At 49.1% G+C, this 25,415-nt stretch overlaps 3 protein-coding genes, 1 long non-coding RNA gene and 1 pseudogene across 4 annotated transcripts in view; 4 read left to right on the top strand and 1 right to left on the bottom strand.

Moving 5' to 3' along the window:
- LOC120655359 overlaps positions 1-12,555 on the top strand; it is an 84,773-nt gene extending 72,218 nt beyond the window's left edge. The window contains exons 4-5 of the mRNA XM_039933122.1: positions 10,923-11,122; positions 12,318-12,555. Of these exons, the coding sequence (XP_039789056.1) occupies positions 10,923-11,122; positions 12,318-12,464 (347 nt within the window). The 3' untranslated portion in view covers positions 12,465-12,555. The remainder of the gene's footprint in view (positions 1-10,922; positions 11,123-12,317) is intronic.
- On the bottom strand, positions 8,817-10,493 carry LOC120708728. The gene is made up of 2 exons (XR_005689449.1): positions 10,296-10,493; positions 8,817-10,179 (listed from the first exon to the last, which is right to left on the bottom strand). It is a non-coding gene; the product is annotated as an uncharacterized LOC120708728 (long non-coding RNA).
- Positions 12,556-14,973: 2,418 nt separating the features above from the next.
- Positions 14,974-19,969, top strand: LOC120708643. Its single transcript, XM_039994020.1, has 4 exons — positions 14,974-15,147; positions 15,236-15,319; positions 15,424-15,432; positions 19,556-19,969. Exons 1-4 carry the CDS (start codon positions 15,066-15,068, stop codon positions 19,942-19,944), a joined length of 564 nt encoding a protein of 187 aa, XP_039849954.1. The 5' UTR covers positions 14,974-15,065; the 3' UTR covers positions 19,945-19,969.
- On the top strand, positions 19,960-24,156 carry LOC120708566 (annotated as a pseudogene).
- On the top strand, positions 22,407-25,339 carry LOC120655352 (ATP-dependent DNA helicase PIF1-like). Its single transcript, XM_039933112.1, has 7 exons — positions 22,407-22,698; positions 22,802-22,912; positions 22,971-23,066; positions 23,155-23,352; positions 23,467-23,641; positions 23,705-24,186; positions 25,164-25,339. Exons 1-7 carry the CDS (start codon positions 22,407-22,409, stop codon positions 25,337-25,339), a joined length of 1,530 nt encoding a protein of 509 aa, XP_039789046.1.
- The last annotated feature ends 76 nt before the right edge of the window (positions 25,340-25,415 follow it).

Raw genomic sequence — 25,415 nt, 5'->3', positions numbered from 1 at the left:
CACAGGGACGTCGACTGGGAGACGAAGCACCTAGAAGTCCTCGTAGTCCTGGTAGCGCTGGACGAACTCCCTCGTGTCGGCAGGAACTGAGCAGCAGTAGCGTAGCCAAGAGGAAAAAGTAGAGAAGAGGCAAGGGTGAGTACACAACTTGTACTCAACAAGTATAACACAAACTATGAGGCTCTAGGCTGGCTGACTCAACTGCGTTAGCTTTTAATCTTGGCAAAATTTTATTAAAGCTATTTACTACAAGTTGATGAATTACCATTAACCCAGTTACATAGTAATTAATCAAGTTTAATCCTGTTACTACTGAGAACCAAACCAAAACCAAGCCACCAGGGTAACCCCGAGAAGCACCTCCCTCGTCGGAAGGAGATAACTTCACTAATCAAAAGGAGGATCTGGGCCGCTCATAACCGTGAGCACGGCTAGTATACCAGTTTTACACTCTGCAGAGATTGCACATCTTTACCCACAAGTCGTGAGCTACGCCAGTTGTTCATCACACTTCCTTAGGTGAGATGGCCAGCGACTCACTACGAGGCCTTTAGAAAGAATCTCGTTGGTAAGGCGTAACCGCGAGAGTTAGGTCGGCGACGATGGGGCCCACCTCCGGGGGTACAAGCACAGGAGCGCAATCCAAGCACAGACCAAGCCGGAGGAGCAGGGACCATTGAAGCTTACTACTCTTGCCCCGCAGGTAAGTTACTCCAAACCAAAAAGATCTAGTTATTACGCCAAGTCTATCCCATTCTAGCCTTGTGGTAGCGCTGTTGTCCCAGGTTGTCGCTCTATGAACCGGTCCTTATGGAGAGTGGCCAACCAGGCAGTAAGCACCGTGCTGGCCCCCTAAACCATGTTTCTAAAAAAACATCTTTTAACGAGAAGTGAGCCACTCAAGCCACACAGAGTGCCACTCTCAGAATTAAATTCAAGTAAACCATTAATCAAATTAATTAAAAAAAAGGACCAGAGTGTGTTATAGCGCAGCAACCTAGCACAACTAACCAAAATGCAACCCAAGGTATATATAAAGGATATAAAGTGGCTAGGACAGTCCTTATAGGCATACAGTATTAAATACAGTATGAAATTGTATTTAAAGGTGATAGGTTGTTCATGTTATACTTGCCTTCCTCGTACTGCTCCTGCTGCTGCTCAAAGTGCTCGGAAGACGGCTGCTCCTGGTACTGGTACTGAGGCTCCTCAGATGGATCAACGTCTACTCACGAACACATGGCCAAAACAACGCACAAAATAAGCATACATGCAAACATTAACAAAAACTAAGAAACAGCACAACAATACGTGAAAACAGCGCACAAAACTATTCTAGAACTATTCTACACGTTACAACGATCGCGTGGATAAAAAGAACGCTAAAAACGGAGCTAAAACGCGTTTTCTAGGCTAAAAACAAGTTCTAGGGGCTTATTTGTAAGAAAACTGAAGTTCCAGGGGCTTTTCTGCTAAAACCGAGGGCTAAAACATAATTAAACGTTAAATCTAAGGGCTAACTCGCAAAAAGAACTAACATGGACGGCGGGTTTGATATTTAAAAAGATCAGGGGCTTAAGTGAATAAAACAGGACCTCTGCGTAAATATTTTTGAATAGATCAGGACCGCGGGTTGATTAGAAATAAAGGGAGGGGCTCTTTAGAAAAAAGTCAAGGCCGAACCGGTACGCGCCGATCTGGATCGTTGGATCCAGATCTGATGGCCTGGGTTTTAAGGCCGCTGGATCTAATCTTGGCCGCTTGTTTCGGATCGAACGGCCGAGAACGGTTGGGGCGTGGGCGGCGGCGGCGCGCTACCGCCGGCGAGGAATCCCGCGGCGGCGCGCAGGGGAAACCCGCCGGAGTCGGGCAATCTCGATCCTCCGGGGGTCAAAACGAGCGGGGCTTTGGCCTGGGAGCAAGTACGTGCGACGGCGAACTCGACTGGGTAGACTAGGCGGCGGGTTAGGGTTCGGCCGTGGCTCGCGGCAGTGTAGGGCGGCCCTGGGTCGCCGGCGAGCGTGGCCGGGGCTCCTAGGGTGCGTCACACGCGAAGCCATCTAGCGCAAAAGGACCAGGAGACTGAGATGGTGCTCACCGAGCTCGAAATCGAGGGATGGACCGGCGCAGCAGTGCTGGCGGCGAAGTCCGGCGGCGGCGCTCCGGGCAGAGCTCGGTGTTGGGGATGAAAGAGAGCGCCCCCGGGCTTCTGGATGGCGCGGGGTGCTCCTGGCGTCGAGACGAGGCCGCTGCGCTACTCCGGTGGGGCTATGGCGCAGCAGAGCTTTGCGGCCGCGGCGGCGCAGGGGGTGCAGGGGCTCGGCGCGGCGGAGCTGTGCGAGCGGGCGGAGCTAGGGCTTCGGGCGGCGGCGGAGGTGGGATGAGGAGGACCAGGGGCCCGGGTGGGGGCTAATTAAAGGGAGGAGGCCGGGCCCCGGCGTGCGGGTCCAGGAGGTCCGTGGAGAGATCTTCGGCGGGGATGTCGGGCGGAGGTTGCGCGGGGAGGAAGAAAGGAAGGGGGAGGAAGGCGCTGGCGTGTGGGCCCGGTTCGCCAGAGAGAGAGGGGCGGCTGGCGCGCGGGGCCGCGCTGTCAGCGGGATGAGGCGCGGGCGCGGGCTGACTGGGGAGCGGGCTGGACTGGTGGCGCGCGCGCGCGGGGGAGGAACGGCTGAGGCGGGGCTGGGCTGCGGAGCGAGCTGGGCCGCGGCTGGGCAGGCTGCGGTAGGGAGGAAGCGGGCCGAGGGAAAGAGAGAACGGGCTGGGCTGGGGAGGATTGGGTTTGGGTTTGCTTTGGGGTTTGTTTCCTTTTCTAAATTCTATTTCCCTCCTTTCTAAATCTAACTCAAACAAAGCTATTTGAATTCAAACAAAATTTGAATTCAACTCCTATGCATTCAAACAAAATAAAGCCATGCACCAGCATGAATGCAACGAAAATTTAAACCTATGATAAATTTTAATTAATTAGGAACAAAAATTAGATTAAATGCCAACTAAACACAATAAACCTTAGGAAAATTAACTAAAGCCAATTAATTTATTAATAAATACAGAAAATTAAAAATTAGGGTGTTACACAAAGGGGGTGTGCGAGGGCACTATATTATCTTGCACCCGGAGTGCTTGTAGTAGGGGGTACAAGCGAGGCGAGAGAGGGAGAGAAGCTCCCAAGTCTCAGCTAAGAGTGGAGTCGGTTGAGATGGGTGCTTTGTAGTCCCTGAACGTCCTCTTGGAAGAGAGAAGCCAGAGAGACCAAGCCGACCAGAGTCCAGAGCCCCGCTTAGGGGAGCCTGCCTCCTCCTTTTATAGTCACAAGGAGGGGCGGCGTACATGAGTGGGGCATGCAAGTCGTCGTTTTCCCCTGAATTGCAGGATACAGTGGTCGGATACTGTAGTAAGTATACTGTGGGAAGGCGGCGCGCGTCGCTGTCGTCCTGGATTTCGTCCTTCGTCCTGTGAAGATTGCGCCGGTCGTCCTGCAGTGTTCCGGCGGTAGTAATTGCGCGGGATGGACCCGGACCCCCTAGTCGGAGTGCGGACATGCACACTAGAAGGCCCGGGGGACACGTGGAGGTCCCGGACCTCTGAGAGGAGGGGGGAGGTCCGGGACTCCGACGGTGTGTGATGAGCGCCCCTTCCGGAAGGACACGTGATATCGCCGGACCCCTTCCTCAGTGGGAGGCGAGTCCAGGTGGTCGGTGTCGACAGAACAGGAACGGGAGCAGTGCCGGGCCTGTCTTGTCTCGCACCGCATTTCCCACAGTGTCGCTACAGCCTTCGGGATGGCAGAGCGGTGACTGAAGTCAGCGGATGGGACCCCGGTCACATCCACTATGGGAGTGGCAGCCTGACACCGTCCGTCCTGGACTTCGTGGCGAGATGGCTGGCATTTAATGCCTTCGTACGGCGAGCGGTTGGGCGGCGGAGCCATTTGTCCCTTGTGCCGAGAGACGGCCTCGAGCGAGGTGGAGATGAGTCACCGCTCGAGGGTAGATCCGCTACCCTCGAGCGAGGCGGAGGTGTGTTGCGTGATCGAGGGTCCCGAAGGGAGCCCTCGAGCGAGGCGGAAAATGAGTCACCCGCTCGAGGGTAGATCCGCTACCCTCGAGCGAGGCGGAGTTTGTCCAGCGGGCCCTAGAGGAACCCTCGAGCGAGGCGGAGATCGTTCCGCGGGTTCGAGGGGGATGCGAATGGGCTGCACGCTGGGCTTCTTCGAGTCCTTTCCTTTCTCCCGGATGGGAAGCAGGCCGTGGGTCTTCGTGGGCCCAGTTGCCTTAACAGGTGTTTGTGTTTTTAAAGCGATGTTAGTACCCTGATTAGGGTGTCCCCAATTGTGGTACCCGACAAGTTCAGATATACGTGGATAATATTATCTTTGGTGGCTCTTCTCACGTTCTTATCTCCAAGTTTTCTGAGCAGATGTCCAGGGAGTTCGAGATGAGCATGATGGGTGAGCTGCAGTTCTTCCTCGGGCTGCAGATCAAGCAAACTCCTCAGGGCACGTTCGTCCATCAAGCCAAGTACACCAGGGACTTGCTGCGGAAGTTCGACATGAGTGACTTGTCTCCTCAGCCGACTCCGATCAGCACATCGACGGCGCTTGATGAGGACTTGGACGGCGAGGCGGTGGACCAGAAGGAGTACAGGAGCATGATAGGTTCCCTCCTGTACCTGACGGCGACGCGACCGGACATTCAGTTCGGCGTCGGCCTCTGTGCGCGGTATCAGGCTTCGCCGCGCACCTCCCACAGGCAGGTGGTGAAACGCATCTTCAGGTATCTGAAATTCACCCCTGAGTTTGGTCTTTGGTACTCTGCGGATTCTTCTCTGGTTTTGGTGGGTTTTTCTGATGCCGATTTCGGTGGGTGTCGTTGGATCGCATGTCGACATCCGGCACTTGTCAATTTCTCGGTACATCTTTGGTGTCTTGGTCCTCTCGCAAGCAGGCTAGCGTAGCGCTTTCTTCCACAGAAGCTGAGTATGTTGCCGCTGCTAGCTGTTGCTCCCAGGTCCTTTGGATGAAATAAACCTTGCAGGATTTTGGATTGAGTTTTGGTAGGGTTCCCATCTTTGTAGACAATATGTCCGCTATTAGCATTGCAAAGAACCCTGTCCTACACTCCAGAACCAAACACATAGATATCAAGTTCCACTTCCTGCGAGATAACCATGAGAGAGGCCACATAGACTTAATCCATGTTCCCTCAGAGAGGCAAACCGCAGATATCCTAACCAAACCACTTGAGCAGGACACCTTTGCTCGTTTGCGAGGGGAGCTTGGGGTTTGTTACCCCTTTTGATAGCTGACTTTTCTCCGGTTAGCTTTGTAGGTATTAGTTTTTCTTCGTTTTCTAGGTTTGATAGTTGGTTTGTGCATATGCATTGTACATGTTTGCATTTTGCATTTCTTCCCTACACTGGCATTCTTGTATACACTGCTATGATCCTCTAGTCCTTGCTAGTGTAGTTTCTTAGACATGATCATGTATAGCTTGCTCTTCAGTATATGTCATATCATCTGAGTTAAACTATTTTGATTTGAAAATTTTGAAAACATGGTCACCCAGTCTTGGCTACTAGCATGTTAGGGCGTGTTGATATGCTTTGCTATCTCATTCGTGCTAGTGTAGCCTTTCGTTCAGCAATTCATACTTAACATGATCTAAAATTGATAAAATTGCTTGAATTGTGCTTGAAATGGAATGAAAAGATACAGGTGGGATTGATTGTCGCACTGATCGAGCTTTCGGGATGGCTCACTTTGCACTTGTGAGAACCCGGGCAAAGGCTGTGCATGACTGAAACGAGTGTCTTAAGCTTCTGATTATCTTTTGGCATAGGCTTGGCCTCGTTGCTAAGTAAAGCATGACAAGCTTTCAACCCCTGGCATTAATAACTGCTTGATTTGATTTGATTTGATTGCAAAATGAATGTTTACAACATGTTTTGGCTGAAATTGGATCACCTGTATGAGTTTGATTAGCACTGTTTTCCATTCCCTACTTGTTAGTGCTAGATCATGGGTGATGCTTTTATTTCTCCTAAACTGAACTTGCCTAGCTCTAGATTGATTTGATATACCCTGTTGAGCTAGATGCAGGTCTTGTTTATGGATGCACACGTGCTTGTGACTAGATGTTGCTCATATCCTTGTATCCCTGAATGCTTTCACTTACACCTCTTGCATAGCATATGTTCAGGGGGAGTCTCAGTTTCAGGGGGAGCTTTAGGTCTGTTTTGCCTTGATGTGTGCATGTGCCAACAAGGGGGAGAAGTTTAGTGATCGAACAAAGGGAGAATTGTTTGATTTTTGAGAGTTCCAAAAACTTGTTGTGCACAGGGCTTTGAGAGTGCATACATTTGGTGAGAGTTGCACTTGTGAGGGGGAAATGCATTTCAGGGGGAGTTTTTGCTTTGTTTGGCTCCTGATTTCCTCGTTTCCTCGTCACTTTTGCATGACTGTGTCGAGCCCTGCCTCTGTCTTTGAGGAGTCATGCTTGTGTTTGATCGATTGTGTCAAGCCGTTGCCCTTGTCTTAGGGAATCGATCTTTGCTTGGTCAAGTGACTTGTTCTTGCTTCTTTCGAGCTTCTGTCACTTGTTAAAGTTCTCTCTTGCTTCTTTGTTCTTCTCTGTTTTTGCTTCTCTCGTAGTTCGTTTTGGTTCGATTGTGGTGTGTTGACAATGCACTCATCAAGGGGGAGATTGAGGAATGTGAGTACCTTCTCCTGGCTGTGATGAGTGAATTGTCAACCGTGCGGTGTGATCGTGCGCCTGGTCTTTGGTTGCAGGTACACGGGCGTCGAGTGTCGACGGAGAGCTGCCGTGGAGGTGCTGTGGCCGATGGACCGTGCGGTGGACGGCGGTGAAGGGCAGCCGGGACAGGAGCTCGGGCCGGGCGGCAGCTGTAGCGTCCACTCCTGGATCGAGGGCGCAAGCGGCGACGGAAGGCGGGTTTCTTGGTTTGCGTCACAAAACCAAGCAGGCGGATGGCGGTTGAAGACGTCAAGTTGTGGAGGCACGGGCGTCGGTCTCGGGACTGGCGGAGGAATGGGCATCGACGGCGTCTAGGGCCTCGCTGCGGGCGAGGAGGTGACGGGCGTCGGACGGTGTCTAGGGCCGTCAGAAGGCCGAGGCGGGAACGACGTCCAGGGCCACGGCGTGGAGGCGGGAATCTTCCCGCGCGTGGAGTTTTGGTGGTTTTCTCAAAACCGGCCACCTACCCGGGTTTCGCGGACCCATCAAAACCGCGAACCGGATCTTCATCAACATGGCGGCATCGCGGAGAAGACTTCATTTTGAAGAAAGAACCTCGGCCGTCGGATGAGATCGTGTAAATATTTCCGGTTCAGCCCCTACGGGCATTTTAGTCACTAGTCTAGGTCTAGGGGTATTTTGGACCCCTGCGTGGGCACCTTAAATATCCCCTCACCTCTATCCTATCCCCGCGCGCCAGACAGAACAGATCAGTCCACTTCCTCCCTCCTGGCGCCGTCTCCTCCCCCCTCTCTTTGTTCTTCCTCTCTTTTTCTCTAGGATTAGAGGTATGAATTCTTGAGACTTTGTACTGAGATTGTGTGGGAAAGGAGGCCCTTCCCTCCTTGTGCCCCCGGGGCTTTTGAATTCCTTTCGTTTTCGTGCCTTGTTTTGATCGAATTTCGATTTTCCTTCATTGATTCTTGAGCACGAGATGATGAGGTGTTTCTTGAAGATTGAGTGACTCTTTGAAGTGGTTCTAATCCTTCTAGCCTAGTGCTAAAACCCCCGGGATCACAAGTCTACTCGAATCGACATTTTTGCGCTCGTGAGAAAACCCCGTTCTTGCTTGGGAATTCCTCGATTCCACCCAAACCTTGGAGTGATTCGTCGATTCCTTCCGTGGACATGGTCACAAGTCCTTTGTGATCATGCCTGCAAATTTTGGTGAGGTTTGGACTCGATTTGATTCTCCAATCATCGAGTTTTGGATCGAGCCGAGAGGAAAAACAGAGTTTCTGGGCTCGGGCTGTATTTCTACCTAACACTGGTTAAACTGATGCTCGGGTTCGAGATCGTCAGTTCAACCGGTGAGTAGGTGCTTCTCTCGTTAGGGTTTTCTGCTTGTCGTCTGGTTGCACCTGTGCTTTCTCTCCCAAGTGCATCGGTTCAACCGGCGAGTGTCTTTTTGCTGCTGTTCTGCCCGTTTGACCGGCGTATAGGCTTTGGTGAACGTCGGTTCAACCGGTGGGTGTTCAGTTCAGTTTTGTTGCCTCTCTGGACAACTGCACCGGTGTTTCGAGTTTTGTTGGCGTCGGTTTAACCGGTGGTCGTTAAGACTGTTTTGAGGTGTCTCTGGTCAACTACGCCGGTGCTGGACTTGGATTTTATCGGTTCATCCGGTGTAGCATCGTCGGTTGAACCGATGCCTTGATAATCGCTACGTCGGATCAACCGGTGCTGTTTTTTCTTCTGCTGCCGACTCTGCTCATCGGTTGGACCGACGCTGTTCAAATCTGTGCGTCGGATCAACCGGTGAGTTATACCGTGCGCATTTTCAGCTGCTTCTTCTCGCTGTTTGCTTCCGCGTTGGTTTTCATTTGTTCCTAGGGCTTTTTGTGTTGGTGTAGCTCCTCCATAGCTGCTCCACGTTGTGCCCTCTAGGGTTGGGTGAGCTCTTTGGGACTAAGCCGGAGTTTCAGTTTGCGAAAAATTTTATCGGCTCCCATTCACCCCCCTCTGGTCGCCTTTTCGGTCCCTCACCTCACATTCTGATACAAAACTCGAGTCTACAAATCTCATGTCAAGGTCAAAAACCTTAATAGCCACATGCATTTTAGCTTGAGTTAATTTCCCTCTGTATACTGAACCATAGCTTCCTCTCCCAATAAGGTTGGACTCCAAAAAGTTCCCTGTAGCTTGAGCTAGATCCTTGTAAGAAACTCTAGGGAATTTCTTACCAAAAGAAAGCAACATTAAGTATGGACTTCTTGATTTATTCTTCACAAGGAGTATAACATAAACTGACATTGCGCATGACATGAAACCAAATATCATAATCAGTAAGATTGTCAAATACACTTTCCATTTTATTCTCCAAGAAACTGCAGAGCATGCATGCAGGCATATGGAGATCTTTCACTCCTCCACAAAGCCCCCAGTTGCTGTTGAGTGAAACAGTTGCATTTGCAAATACTCCATTGATTGGTATTTCTCCTTTGAGATTATTGTATGATAAGTCTAGCAGAGTGAGAAATTGGAGATCGGCTAGAGGTGTAGGGATGACACCTGATAAGTTATTATGGGAAAGATGGATCATGCTCAAACTCTTCATATTGCCCAATGACATTGGAATGTTTCCTGTGAGAAAGTTCTGGTCAATCTTTATTTCTTGTAACTCTTGACAATGGCCCAAACTATCAGGAATTTCCCCAGTTATCCTGTTTGATGAAAGATGCAGCTCTATGAGTTGTCTAAGGTTACCAACCTCCGGAGGTATCTGACCTTCTAAATTGTTGTTGGACAATACACAGTTGGTCACTGGGGACATAGGAGGGAAGATCTCATTAGGTATGGTACCTTGAAGATTGTTGTAACTAAGGTCCAAAACCAAGAGCCGTAGGTTTCCCAAACTGGGAGGTATGAAACCATCAAATTTGTTGTTTTGTATGTAGAGCTTTGTTAACTGGGTAAAGCTTCCAATGGAGGATGGAATCGACCCACTAAAGTAGTTGTATGAAATATCAAATTTTACCAAATTATGTAACTTTCCAACCCATGATCCAATTGGACCAGCCAGATTGTTTTCACATAGAAAAAAAGTAGATAATCCATCATGGTTACAAATGCTCTCTGGAACCGTCCCGGACAAATTGTTTTTGTCTAACGCTAGGTACTGAAGACCGGGGGACAGCTTTCCTATTGAATTTGGTATGGCTCCCTGTAGCTGATTGTCATATAATGAGAGCACTTGCAGATCACTACTGTTGCTCAACGGGTCTAAGAATTCCCAGCTCTTACTGTCATTTGCTTGAAGCTTGTTTTGATCTAGTATTAGATTTGACAGGTAGGGAAGATTTCCCAATGAACTAGGAACTGGACCGGTGAAATAGTTAGATTGGAGTTGTATTATCGAGAGGTTGGTAGTCTTACCTAGAGAGGCAGGGATTTGACCATGGAACTTGTTATTGTTCAACCCAAGCGCCTGGAGGTTAGGAAGGGTATCGCCAATGGTGGATGGCAATGCCATACGTAGAGAATTCGTATTCACGTCCAAAAATGAGAGAGAAGAATGATTCAAAATTGTTGTTGGAATGCTACCTGATAGCTTGTTCTTTCCTAGGCTCAATTGAAACAACTTTGCTAATTGTCCAAGCTCTGTAGGAATGCTCCCTTCGAGCTGATTGTCATCTAGGTAGAGATACGTTAGTTGGGTGATGTTGCCTAGACTTGATGGGATTAGTCCAGTGAAATGATTCGATTGAAGGTTCAGAAACTCAAGGTTGTGGAGGAAACTGATTCCGGCGGGAATTGACCCCGCTAAATTGTTTGCAGAAAGGTCTAGATATAGTAAGTTGGAACAGTTTGTAAGTGTGTTAGGACCAAAGTGCTGCAACTTGTTATTGCTCATAACAAGGAACTGCAGCTTACGTAGGCGGTTAAGATCGGGCAACTGACCAGAGAGGCCATTTGAGGAGAGGTCAAGTATCTTAAGTAAGGTTAAGTTCCCAAGAGATGACATGCCCACGCTTGAAACATGTGCAATGTACTGAAATTACAAGTAACTGTGATTTCAGATGAAAACAGGAAAAAAACCTAGAGTTGATATTAGGCTACAAGATATAAATTCATCGATACAGCTTCTGATAACAGCTAAACATTCTAATATTGTCCAAGTACTTTGTGTAAGTTCCAAGCTGTTAACAATCTGCATTTCTTTTATTGTAGTGGAATGCTATAGCAGGGAAGGAAACAGGTGGATGACATGCCCACGCTTGAAACATGTGAAAGGGAGCCTTGCTATGACTATGTTGAATGATAAAATATTTGCAATTGGTGAAGGAGTTGGATCTGCAGTTTTTTCAGAAGATGAGATGTTTGATCCAACACTTGGGAGATGGATGGACAGTCTGTCCATGCAGCAAAATGTATGGTGCCAGTCTCTCAGTCCCTATCACATTTGTTGTTTGGTATTTAGTAGAATATTCCATTATCTCCAATGTGATGTGATTTTAGGGCTTTATTATCTGTCCATTCTGTGTGATATTTTATAAGGTACGACCCAAGGGAAGGTTTTTGGGCCCTGCTTCCAAGTATGAACTGTTGCTGTATATTATTACTATAACAGTTCATGTTTTGATGCACAGCTAAATCCCTAAAGATATATTAAAACTGCTACCTTATGAGACAAACCATTGAAATAAAAAATACATCAGAACTTTTATCTATCTATACTATAAAAGTTGAAACAATTAAAATATTTTCTCACCAAAATTAGGCCCACCGTATCCTTCACGGAGGTCCCACTTGACAGCCCAAAGGTTTGACGAAAGAGTGTGTAGACCCACGAAATTGATAGAAGGAAAATATTTCCACCAAAAACTCATGTTTTTTTTTTCACCCAGCTTTGTACATACCCACATCGCGTACACGCCCTGTAGATGCACTTTGCATCCGCAATTAAGCCAGTTTACTTTCCTTTTGCATGTTCTCGTAAATTTCCTGCACGGTCCACGGAGGTCAGGGGTAATTTACTTTCCTTTTGCACGTTATGTTAATTTCCTTTTGCACGTCCACGGAGATCAGGGTGGTAATTTCCTTTTGCACTTCAACCTCGACTCGTACGCCACGAGCGTGCGCCGCCGCACGTCCACGGAGATCAGGGTGGAGCTTGAGGCGGTCCCGACAGCACAACATCGACGGCAAGGCGCCGATCAAGAAGCCCGTGGAGCCGGCAGCACCGGCAGCCCTGGTCATCACCATCCTCACCACCAGCTGGTGCCCCTGTCCGCCGAGCAGGGTCGTGCTCTCCATCCTCACCACTGGCGCCCTGTCTGGGGAGGATTCGCTGGTCGGCAGCACCGTCCGTGCTGCTCGTCGCCATCCTTGTCACCGGCCGGAGCCTCTGAGCCGCCGCTTTCGACGGCGGCGACTGCAGCCCCGACGCGGACGCCAGCCGCTGCGTGAAGCAGGCGCGGCCTCAAGAGCAGAGCAAGACCCCCAAGTACAAGTACGTGCATATTCATGTTCGCCGTTCGAGCACCTGATGGCCGGGGCACGTTGACCATTCCCATCTCGTCTATTCACATATAGTTGATCGTTGATCCAACTGCGCTGTTGTAGGCCGTCCGAAGAGCACCGGCCGATGCCCCTAACGACGCTGAGAAGGTTTTGGTCATCGCCATCCTCGCCACCGAGAAGAGTCCTGGACGTCGCCATCCTCGCCACCGGCGGACAGGCTGTCCGACAAGCACCGGCCGGCGCCCCTAATGACGCTAAGAAGGTTCTGGTCATCGCCATCCTAGCCACCGAGAAGGGGCACCTTGCTAGCAAGGAATTTCACCGCCCATAAAAAATTTGTGCAATCTGAAGGAATTATGGGCTTGACCCATTTATTCTAATCAATACAATAAAAGAATTTAAAGCCCACTATTAAACGCTAGGGAATCAATTGCTTAATTCCGTACCGGGATTTGAGGAGGATCTTAACCGACTTAAAGGGTGGACTTTGTGTACACCACTTGTGAAGCCGGTAAGAGGAGGTCGGTGAACCACACGCGCGCGCGTGCTCGCTCGGCTCGCCGAGCCGGGGCGGTGCGGTGCGGTGCGCGTGAACGGCCGGACGTGCAGGTGCGCTGAGATGAGAAGAATGTTTTGCTGTTAAGAACATTAAAACAGAGAATAAACGTTGCCAGTAATGACTGGAGAATCACACTTTGACCGTTACTGGTAACTAATGGCTGTGAATTCACCAGTAACTGCCGCTCATCAAAGCTCTTTACGACGTCCAGATTCGTTGAACCTGAGGCACCTCCACGCCTATATAAACCACCCCTTCCTCCTCTCATCCTCACACACTTCAGCACTTGCTTCAGGTACTCCTGCTTATGAGACCTCTCCCTTCTCCCTCTGCTGCTTTCTGCCATTCCCATCGCTAGCGCTGCGCGCACAGCTCTAGCGAGAGCAGGCCTCCGGAACCTCTGCTCGCTGAAAGTCCTGCACGGGACACGGGTAATCAGGTTTTTGGGGAGCGTCTTGACGTGACTGCTCGCTCCCTGGACGACTACTTCGTCTACTTCCCGGCGTGAACGAACGACTACTTCGTCTACTTCCCGGCGTGAACGAACGACTACTTCGTCTGCTTCCTGGTGACCATTCGTGGGACTGCACTGCGAATTTCTTCCTGCATCGACATCGTTCGGCTACTTCAGGCAAGGCCAGTCGAATAGCATGTCTATTCCAACTGGTAACGGCGCAACCGGTGCCTCCGCCACTGGTCCCGCCTTGGGGTACACTCTAAACCTATTCTGGTTTAACCTTTTGTTCATGCTTATTAGTGAAAATAACATGAACACATGCACATATCTTATTCACACATTATCACTCTTTTATGCCATGAAATTGTTAGTTATTTGGAATTAAAATATACCGAAAATTGCCTAGTTATCTAACACAATCAGGTATGCGTCTATCATCTACACTTACTGCTCCTAGCCTGTTCAATGTTTTGACTGTTCATTGTATTGACCAACACAGAGGTGATTCCTTTATTTTTGTTGTCAAAAATATTTTGATCAGTTGAAGCAATGGATGGCCATCGACCATTTGGAGATGACACAAATACCTTGAATCCTCGTAAGCAACAATCACATGATCATCTTGATATCCACGCTGTGGAAGATGGTAAATTTATTTGTGTGTTCTTTTTATAACTGTTTAATTTTAGTTTTACATACGAGCATAAACTATAACATTTGCAATTCCAGTTGATTGCACCGAGCAAAGGGAAATTAAGCGGCAAAGGGCTAGGGAGAAATACGCAAGCATGCCAACTGATAAAAAATCCGAGTTGAATGCAAAGAGGCGGGAAAGTTACCATCGAAAAAAAGACCGAGAGAGAAGCTACTCGAAATAATATAGAAAATCTCGGTACATTCTTTTGAAGCCTTTCCCATCAATTCGTGTATCAATCTTGTAACTCCAAATGCATGAACCATATACAGGTGTTGCTTCTTGGTCAACGAAACAAATACTTCCAATGATGATGTACAGCACGACACTTCTGAGATCAATGGGGGAACCACGGATGATATTGGTGACATGTGGTTGCATCGCAATGATTCTTTCCAAAGGACTCCAACAGAGAATCTGAGCACTCCGTTCAGAGCATCTGGTATTGACCTTTATTGAGATTATAGCTTCCGATTAGTAACTAAATGTATATAGTAATAATTTTACCCTTTTTACAAACCAGTTGTTCTTCCGGAATTGTCCACTGTTGAGCAACAAATGGAGAAAGCAAGAGAAAGGTCAATCAAGTGGTACCATAACATGACAGATGAGCAGAAGGCTGAAAGAAATGCCAAAAAGAGAGCAAGTAGAGAACGCAGTCGTTCTAATGCTAGAACCATTATTGCAAGCAATGAAGGTTTTTTGAATTTATTGTAAAATACATTGTATTTATTAAATGCTTTATAATTGTGTGTCTGTTTCTGTGTAGATCAAACAGATGTTATTTGTGTCACGCCATTTGGCACTGGGGCGTCAGAAGTTGATGATCAGATTACCCTGAAGGAGGTTAAGAGGGAGAAGGACAAAAGAAGATATCTTGAAATGGCTGATACATCAAAACATGAAAAGATATTGAATGTCGCAAGCAAAAAAGGATACCCAAACAAGGTACTATATGAATCCTTCATTCTGATCGTATTGAAAAAAAAATACTAAGCGCATGTGTTCAAAGATACTAAGCGCATGTGTTCAATGTAGATTATCACATTTGGCCTACAATTTCAGGTGAACATGTGGATACAACTGATGGAGCGACCTTAGAGTCTATTAACTCAACAACAGTCAGGTCGAGTAACTAGGATGAACACTAGAAATGCTGATCGAGAAGATCAGTTTGACTCTGGTTTGTGGGAACCAGATGACCCGATGCATGGAGTTGAAGGTATGATTAGTGCTTTAGCATGTATGACTATTCTTATTTGACGATTAATGAGCAATGAAGTGATTCGGTATTTGTATTTATGTAACAGAAAATGATTTAGATCAACTGAACCTAGAGGATTATGGGCCTTCTGATATAGAAGACGATGAGGCACGCGTATTTCATCATCAGGGTTAGTTACTAATCTGAATGAGCTAAATAATATTAATATATTTTATATTTTTGTTGATAAATAAAATTTCTAATTCAGATTCCCTTATTTCACTATACACGCAGATTTTCAGTATGAGTATTGTCGGTACCTCTGGACTAGGGTACCCCCTCTTGCTGTGTCAAGACTCGTAGTTATCCGTAACTACGCCCAAAGTAGCTGAGCAACCGGACCCCTGGGGTCCGACTCCATCTCACCGGACCAACGGTATCGGACCCGCATCCCGCTCGGGGACGGGTCCAGTGTCACCACGTGTCCCAGAGAAGGGAGCACTCAGCCAAAACAGTTGGGGGCCCCGGACCTCCCACCGGGTCCCGGACCCCTCGGCAGGGAGGGAACAGACACCCCCCCTGGGGGTCCGGAGCCGCCGCGTGTCCGCAGACGCAGGTACGCGCGCGGCTGCGATGCTTCCCCGGGAAGGCTCACCACCTACCGCATTCAATACGGTAGACGGAGGTGCGCTCAGCTGTAGAGCCCGAGGTGACTTTTGCCAGGCTGTACTGTTGACCGCGCGTTAACAAGGCGCACAGTGCAGCCGCTGGTGCCATCCACGCCACGCTCGTCAGTCTGCTACGCCAGCCAGACACAACAGCTCGGCGACGGAGTATCATAACTCCTACGCGGTAGACCCACAGTCTACGCCGCAGCCTACACTGCCTCAGCGGGCGCCTCGCCGATGGGACAAGACCCCCTCGGTCAGAGAGTCTACAGGACGAAGAAGCGTATCCGGCAAGAGATCCTCCAACACTGTAACACCATTAGAGTCTATCTAGTATAATATACATCCTTGTTGGGCCCACTTGTCGGGGTCCAACGCCTGTGTACGCGTCCTCCTTGCTCTATAAAAGGAGACGCCCGTTAGAGAAGGACTCAGGTCCGGCAGGGGACTTGGAGGCAGAGGATAGACTCATCCACAGATCCAAGAATAATACAACACACAGTGGACGTAGGGTATTACGCTCCGGCAGCCCGAACCACTCTAAATCCCGAGTGTTCTTGTGTTCTTGCTCCATGAGTAGATCTGAGGAATAGCTTGCACTTTCCCGGGTATCCACCCCCTGGGGTTAGGCGGGTGCCTTCCGCCACCCGGCTGTGGCCCTCTTTCTAGAGCCACGACATCTGGCGCCGTCCGTGGGGAGCGCGCAAGCACCGGTCAGATCTCCGCTCACTCCCTCATCTCTGAGGTTGAGCTCATCCTCTGCAACAACGACGAGAAGATGAAGAAGGGCACGACGCCGTATGCCCTGACACCGAAACAGCAGTGTCCTCGGTGCGGTGCCGCATGGCAGCGGCGCCTGCTGTGCGTCGCCACTCGACACCTTAGAGCCGGCGCGGTGGCGCGCGGGGGCGACGCCTGCGCCGCGTCACCCTGCGACACCTTAGCATCGGCTCAAGGTTTTCTCTCAATAAACCACCGGGGACCTCCTGCGGCAGCGTGGCATCGGCTCGAGGTTCCCTCTCAAGATGGAGCCTGGGGACAGAAGGATGTTTGTCGCCTTCTCCCCTGCCTGGCGCAGGCCTCTCTTGGGGCTGCTGCAGACAGGCGTCGACCCCTGCCACAAGGCGCGGGGGCCCTGTGCCAGCACCAAGGTGGAGCCGGCGATCGACCGCCCTTCACGACTCTCCGTGCTCATCCAAACGAGCACCCATCCTTCCGCTGCGATGGAGCGGCAAGCCAGCCTCAGCCCCTCGAGAACGGCCTTTGGGCTGGTCTCCGTTGGCAGCTGGCGGCGGCAGGGCCACTCCCATTCAAAGCCAAAGAATTTGTTCTCATGCAAACTAAGCATGAAACAGTTCTTGTGCAAAGGTGGGCCCTGCACGCTCCCAAGGTGATGCTGGATGATGCTGTACAAGCACGTCCAGGGCGCCTTTGCCCCCCAACAACTCAGAAGAGCCCCCAAGGTGGCAGTTCCACTACGGCCAGCAACGTGCACTCCCTACGGGGCGACGGCTATAGGTTATCACTAGATAAGATTGTGTGTATTTCTCCTTTGTAATGATGCGGTGCCTACGTGTGGTCCAGAGCGGTAATGGTCTGCCCTTGTAAACCCGACCTCTGGCTTCATCGCACAAACAGACGACACCAGCAAGTGGTCCAGAGCGGTAGAGGTCCGCCCTCGTAATCCCGGCCTCTGATGTACACCAAAAATCAAGTAATGAAGGAGATTTGCTTCCTCAGTCTTATCTTTACATTAACTTAATGACACTTATCTGTTCAAGATTGCATGTTCCTTCTCCTATGCGGAGTCTTCTTTTGTTGCTAACGATCCAAATTGAGCTGCTGGCTTGTGGTCAGGTGGGGGACACCCCTTCTAGCTGGAAGGCAGTTCGGACCCCTAGGGACCTGCTCAGAGAAGTGGAGCTCGTATCCAGGGGTAGAGAAGCTCCGCATAGCTTAGCCTGGTAATGTACCCTAAGCCTACGTACTTCACTGCCCTGTTACGAGTCCCCTAGTATCCGAGACTGCTATCCCTAGAGGTCCCGGGCTCCCTACTAGTATAAGGCCAGGTTTCCTACACCTTGCTGCAAGGTCCGGTGGTGTAATCCATGGGATCGTCAGCAACGACCCTCCAAGTCCACTCCGGTGGCCCGCTCCGGCGGAGACCGCTCGCCACGGTCGCTACAAGTCCACTCCGGTGGCCCGCTCCGGCAGAGACCGCTCGCCACGGTCGCTCCAAGTCCACTCCGGTGGCCCGCTCCGGCGGAGACCGCTCGCCACGGTCGCTCCAAGTCCACTCCAGTGGCCCGCTCCGGCTGAGACTGCTCGCCACAGTCGCTCCAAGTCCACTACGGTAGCCCGCTCCGGCGGAGACCGCTCGCCACGGTCGCTCCAAGTCCACTCCGGTGGCCCGCTCCGGCGGAGACCGCTCGCCACGGTCGCCTGGAGCCGGGTCCGGGGAAGTAGTGCTTGCTCCCTGGGCAGTTCAAGGTCCGAGCAGCCACTTAGCTCGGTTCTGTACCCTAAGCCTGCACCTTCGCCGCCCTGCGGAGAGTGCTCTAGTACCTGAACCTGGCAACAAGTGCTACGGCCTTGAAGGGGTCCGGAGCACTCGCTCTCAACATATGCACGCCAACGCAATCAGCATTGCGTCACAATAATGGCCCCACCTGCGGGTTCGTACCTCTCCCGAGGTGGGCCCGGGGGCCACTGTCGGTACCTCTAGACTAGGGTACCCCCTGTTGCTGTGTCAAGACTCGTAGTTATCACTACGCCCAAAGTAGCTGAGCAACCGGACCCCAAGGGTCCGACTCCATCTCACCGGACCAACAGTCTCGGACCCGCATCCCACTCGGGGACGGATCCGGTGTCACCACGTGTCCCGGAGAAGGGAGCACTCAGCCAAAACAGCCGGGGGCCCCGGACCTCCCACCGGGTCCCGGACCCCCATATACTATCCGGACCTCTCGGCAGGGAGGGAACAGACACCCCGCCTGGGGGTCCGGAGCCGCCGCGTGTCCGCAGATGCAGGTACGCGCGCGGCTGCGACGCTTCCCCGGGAAGGCTCGGCACCTACCGCATTCAATACGGTAGACGGAGGTGCGCTCTGCTGTAGAGCCCGAGGTGACTTTTGCCAGGCTGTATTGTTGACTGCGCGTTACCAAGGCGCACAGTGCAGCCGCTGGTGCCATCCACGCCACGCTCGTCAGTCTGCTACGCCAGCCAGACACAACAGCTCGGCGACGGAGTATCATAACTCCTACGCGGTAGACCCACAGTCTACGCCGCAGCCTACACTGCCTCAGCGGGCGCCTCGCCGATGGGACAAGACCCCCTCGGTCAGAGAGTCTACAAGACGAAGAAGCGTATCCGGCAAGAGATCCTCCAACACTGTAACACCATTAGAGTCTATCTAGTATAATATACATCCTTGTTGGGCCCACTTGTCGGGGTCCAACGCCTGTGTACGCGTCATCCTTGCTCTATAAAAGGAGACACCCGTTAGAGAAGGACTCAGGTCCAGCAGGGGACTTGGAGGCAGAGGATAGACTCATCCACAGATCCAAGAATAATACAACATACAGTGGACATAGAGTATTACGCTCCGGCGGCCCGAACCACTCTAAATCCCGAGTGTTCTTGTGTTTTTGCTCCATGAGTAGATCTGAGGAATAGCTTGCACTTTCTCGGGTATCCACCCCCTGGGGTTAGGCGGGTGCCTTCCGCCACCCGGCTGTGGCCCTCTTTCTGGAGCCACGACAAGTATGTTGTGGATCCTAATATTGGATATAAAGGGTCGGATTCATATGATGCAGTGTACAAGGATCTTTCGAAGAAACACCATGTTCTAAAAAAGGCAAAAAAAACTATGAATTATGCCATGCAAAGAGGTTCCCAGGTGAAGGGCCTCCCTTCTATTGTTGCAGGAAAGGGAAGGTTAATATATATATTTCAAAGATACCGGCTGAGCTACGCCGCTTGTTCTCCAGTCAGACTGATAGGGATGCAAAATATTTTCGAAAGCACATTCGGTATTTTAACAGTCACTTCTCGTTCACAAGCTTTGGAGTGTTCATTGATCATAATCTCATATCTGCAAGAGGTACTGGTGTCTATTGTTTTAAAGCACAGGTCAGATATACCATAGGTTGGATCAGCTTGTTCCTGGTGGGAGAGGGCCTCGCCATATGCAGCTATACTTTTATGACACTGATGAGACCATTGCGCATAGGGTCAAAAGGTCACCTAAGCTTGATACTTCAATGATCCAATTGATTTTGAGAATTCTGCAGGACAACCCATATGTGCTTCTATTCAAGAATCTCGGTTCACTGTCTAATATTGCTGAATACAACATTGAACTTAATACAAGCATATCTGTAGATCAGAGGAGATATAACGCATCTGGGATGGATCAGGTCGCTGCTATATGGATGGACGGTAATGACCCTCAGCAACGATTTTCTTGCAACATAATAATATATGGCAGTGAGGATCGACCTCACTATATTAGGGCGTACCATGGTTGCTACGACCCATTAGCCTACCCTTTGTTGTTGCCTGGTGGTGAGACTGGATGGGAGGATAAAAAGATTGAATATCAGGATCCACCTCCTGCTAAGCCGAAGAGAAAGTATACAAAGCGTAAGAATCAAGGTTTGTTTAGTATTTTCTAATTTCTAATTGTCTTCGGATAAAATATGGTAGATATCAATATTAATTATTTATTGCTATTTATAGATGAAAATGTTGATGAGGAATCAGGTGCAGTTCAACTGCAGCCTCTTAAGAAGTCAAAACACCGACATCCAATGTATTATGATTTTAATGGGGAAGACCACGATATGGAAGAGGATAGTGGGGAAGAGGATGGTCCCGATGATGATCTCGACGACATAGGTATATTAAGAAGTTTTCCATTTATTTTAATGTATTGCATATGGTTTCACCTTACAACTCTCTCTCCCCTAATGACAGCTGGTGGAGGATCCCGGCGCCACGTCAGTGCAAGGGAGTACTATTGTTTCAAGCTACAGATTCGTGAAGGTCAATTTAATGTGTTCTTTCATGCTGGTCGGCTTTTCCAGCAATTTGCAGTTGATATGTATGTCAAGGTTGAGTCAATGCGTCTAGACTGGTACGCGAAGCCAGCACATCAGGCCATAATTCGTGCAGATCTATATCAGGTGAGATCGATTTAATTAATAATCATTATGCTCGCTAATTGGATGTAATTCTGTTAATTAGCATCTAAAATGTTTTGAATTTACTGTGGCCAGGGTCTTCTTGACACGCTCGCTGCGGGAGAGGCTGATGCTTCAATGGCTGGGCTCAGGGTTGTTTTGAGTAAGGATTTCCCTGGCAGTGATCATGATGTGCAATGTAGGTTCATGGATGCTGACACTGGTTACAAGGTATGGCAAGCCGGATTTCTTCGTAACAATGATGTGCAATCCGTATTGGGATGAGATAGTTGCACAATTGCTACCAGGGCAGACACCCCAACATCGACCAGATGTTGTTGCCAGGGTGTATCACGCTAAGTTGTCGGACCTTCAAAATTTTTTGATTAAAAAGGGTCACTTGGGAAAGGTTGCTGCATGGACGCATGTAACAGAGTTTCAGAAGAGGGGCCTGCCACATGAGCACTTTCTGCTGGTTATGGAGTCTGGGAGTAAGTTAAAGAGTACAGAAGATTTTGATAAATATATTTCAGCTGAACTTCTAGACAAGAAAAAGTATCCTGAGTTGCACAAGTTTGTATGCAAACATATGATGCACGGTCCATGTGGAGTTCTAAATAAAAACTGTCCATGCATGGTTGATGGGGAATGTCGCTTCCGGTATCCTCGCCAGTTTAGTGAAAGTACGCAGCAGGGAAAGGACTCTTATCCAATATACAGAAGATGAGAGGATGGGCAGAAAGTGAAAGTATGAAATGAATGGTTGGATAACCGATGGGTGGTTCCTTATAATCCAATCCTGCTGATGAGGTATAACTGCCACATTAATGTCGAGATCTGTTGCAGTATCAAGTCTGTTAAGTATCTCTACAAATATATATATAAAGGGCATGATCGAACATCTTTCTCTATTGAGTGTAAGGATAATGGGAAGAAAATAATAAATGAGATAAAACAGTATACGAATTCTAGGATGATAACTGTTATAGAGGCTGTGTACAGACTATATGCATTTAAGTTGTATTCTATGTCTCCACCGGTTCTGCAGATGCAAGTGCACCTTGAAGGTATGCATATGGCTGCCTATAAGTCTACTGCTAACCTGAATAATGTTGCGCGGTCTGAAAAATCACAGAGATCCATGCTTATAGAATATTTCAAAGTGAACATATCGAACCTTGCAGCTCGCAGATATCTCTATAGGGAGTTTCCAGAGCACTTCACTTGGAACAAATCAAAAAAGTTCTGGAAGCCTAGGAAAGCTAAAAGGATTCAGATTGACAGGTTGGTTTATGCAAATCCTGCCGAAGGTGAGAGATATTACCTTCGGATCATGTTGAACCATGTTAGAGGTGCAACCTTATATGAGAATCTAAGAACATGGAGGGGTGTTACATATGCGATATTTAAACAAGCATGTGAGGGTATGGAGCTTGTTGAATCAGACAAGTCACTTGATGACTGCCTTAGGGAGTCGGCTGAGTTCAGGATGACTTATTCATTGTGGAAGCTTTTTGCCACTATAATGGTTTTTTGTGAGTGTGCTAATATCCGGCGTCTTTGGGATGACCATCTGGACTCTATGTCCGAGGATTTTCGTCGTATATGTGACAATAGCTCGATAGTTGAACAGATGGTGCTTAGAGATATATCATATCATTTGACATCTATGGGCAAGGATATCAAGCACTATGGTCTGCCGGAGATACACCAGACTGGTACGTAATCTTAATTGCTTTAGTTATACATTCATATGCTTTGAGTACCATTATCTATAATTTCAACTCACGAAAATTTTTGTCCTATTTCCATGCTTTACAGAGGAAGAGCGGTCGAGGGATCATTATAGGGAACTTACTGAGGAGCACAACCTTGGGTTTGATGAAGATCATCTGAAAATTGTTGATACACTTAATGCAGAACAAATGGCTGGTTATGAGAAAAATTCTTGATCATGTTTTGAAGAACAAAGGACTGGTGTTCTTTGTAGATGGTCCAAGCGGCACCGGTAAAACTTATCTCTACAAGACTTTGATTGCTAAGGTGCGGTCGATGAATCTTATTGCTGTTGCTATTGCTACATCTGGTATAGCTGCTTCCATTATGCCTGGTGGGCGCACCGCACATTCCCGGTTTAAGATTCCAATAAAGCTGAGTGGCAATACTATGTGTAGCTTTACAAAGTAAAGTGGCACAGCTTATTAGAAGGGCATCTCTGATAATATGGGATGAGGTTGCAATGACTAAGAGACAAGCAGTTGAGGCTCTTGACAGGTCACTGAGGGATATTATGGGATGTGATATGCCATTTGGAGGGAAGGTTATGTTGTTTGGTGGCGACTTCAGACAGGTTCTCCCTGTGGTGCCGCATGGTACGAGAGTCCAGATCACTGATGCAACCTTACTGAGGTCATACATCTGGGAAAATGTTCGGCGGATCAGGTTGACCCAGAACATGCGAGTTCAGGCTGATACGTTGTTTGCAGATTACTTATTGAGGATCGGTGATGGGACAGAGGAAGCATTTGATGGTGACTACATGTGGCTTCCTGATGACATTTTGATTCACAATCCTCCAGATGATGATTTCATTGACTTTCTTATTGATCGGGTGTTCCCAGATCTTGTTGCTAATTGCACTTCTGCCACTTATATGCGTGAGTGAGCGATACTATTCACCAGGAATGAACATGTTGATATGGTGAATGCACTTATGATTGATAGATTTTCAGGGAAGCAGAAGGTTTTCTACAGCTTCGACTCTGTCAATGATGACTCACTCAACAATTATTCTCTTGATTTTCTCAACTCGATTACCCCTAATGGGCTGCCCCCTCATGAGTTGAAAGTTAAGAAGAATTGTCCTGTTATATTGCTTCGTAATCTCGATCCTCATAATGGCCTCTGCAATGGAACTCGGCTGGTGGTACGGGGATTCCAGAATAATTCAATTGATGCTGAGATTGTTAATGGGCAACATGCAGGAAAGAGGGTGTTCATACCGAGGATACCAATGTCTCCCTCAGAAGATATCACTCTTCCGTTCAAGTTTAAGAAGAAGCAATTCCCCATCCGATTGAGTTTTGCAATGACAATTAACAAGGCGCAGGGTCAGACCATACCTAATGTAGGTATCTACCTCCCCGAGCCTGTGTTTTCACATGGCCAGTTGTATGTGGCCCTGTCAAGAGGTGTATCTCATGAGAGTACGTGGGTTCTTGCGAACAGAAACATGAACATGGATCCTAATGGAAGACTACGAAGAATATTGTATATAGAGATGTCTTGGAATCGTGAGGTGTGTTTATGCAACAACTTTATATAACCGTCGGATATAGTAATATTCATTTATAAACTCATATAGTCATGTGCTTTCGTACTCTTCTAGACATATATGTTGTTCCTGCAGGTCAGAGGCTCGGCGATTATAACCTCACGGATTATCTAAATGTTTTGATATAATATATATATTGTCGTTGTTGGGCGTTGCAATAGTCGTATATATAAAATTATGCTGCCGCTACGTTTTACCAGAATTTACTTTGTTATATCAATTTCTATATGTAATATTTTTAAATATAATTGTTTTTTAAACACGTTGCATATCCACTAGTACTGTAAAGAAAAACTTTTCTCTTCTAGATTGGGCTCGTCGTACCTCTCACGCTGGACCTGCTTGTCAGGATGGAAGGAAGTGGTAGGAGTTATAGCCTCGAGTGTTTGTGTCAAAATTCAATTATTTTTCTCACCGCCGCCGCACCTACCCGCCCGCATACCCATACCTCCCACCCCAAAACACGTCCGTTGACCAAACTGGACTGGCTCCCATCCTCAGCGCCGCGCTTCCCCACCCTCGCCATCGCCTAGCCTCGTGACAAGGCTCCACCATTCTCGCCCGTGCTGCTCCCCCATCCACCTCACCACGCCGCACTCCCCCGCCCCCGCCTCTGCCTTCGCTCAAGCTCATGCCACTACGCGGCGGCCGGATTCGGCACTGGAGGGCATCTGACTTGACGACGCCGAAGTCCGTCCTCACACCCCCGACGGCGCCGAAATCCTCCACATGCCCCCCAACAGCCGAGCGCGGCCCTGCCCAGGTGGCCGTCGTTGCTACTCGTCGGCGAGACGGCCGTGGGCACTAGGACCCACAGTCTACATGGACCCTTGCGTCCGTTTTGCTTAGCCATCCCCTTCTCGCTCCCTCACCCCCAATGGATCCGTTCTCCAAAAAAATGCAAATCCCGCGATGATGTCCTCCGCCTCCTCGAGCCGCTCTCCCGGGATCTGCTCGCCGACATCACGGTCGCGTCCGCCAAGGGTGACGCGGACGCGGAGGCGAAGAGCAGTGGCTTCGGCTGAGAGCTGTAGTGCGGCGGGACAAGGAAGTTATAGAGACATCAGAATTTAGAAGTTGTAGGCTGATGAACGAGTTGAA

This window comes from Panicum virgatum, chromosome 1K (genome assembly GCF_016808335.1).
Source record: "Panicum virgatum strain AP13 chromosome 1K, P.virgatum_v5, whole genome shotgun sequence".
Taxonomy (NCBI): Eukaryota; Viridiplantae; Streptophyta; class Magnoliopsida; order Poales; family Poaceae; genus Panicum; species Panicum virgatum.
Note: the sequence above shows the minus strand (reverse complement) of the source record. Positions and strands in the feature narration are given on the sequence as shown.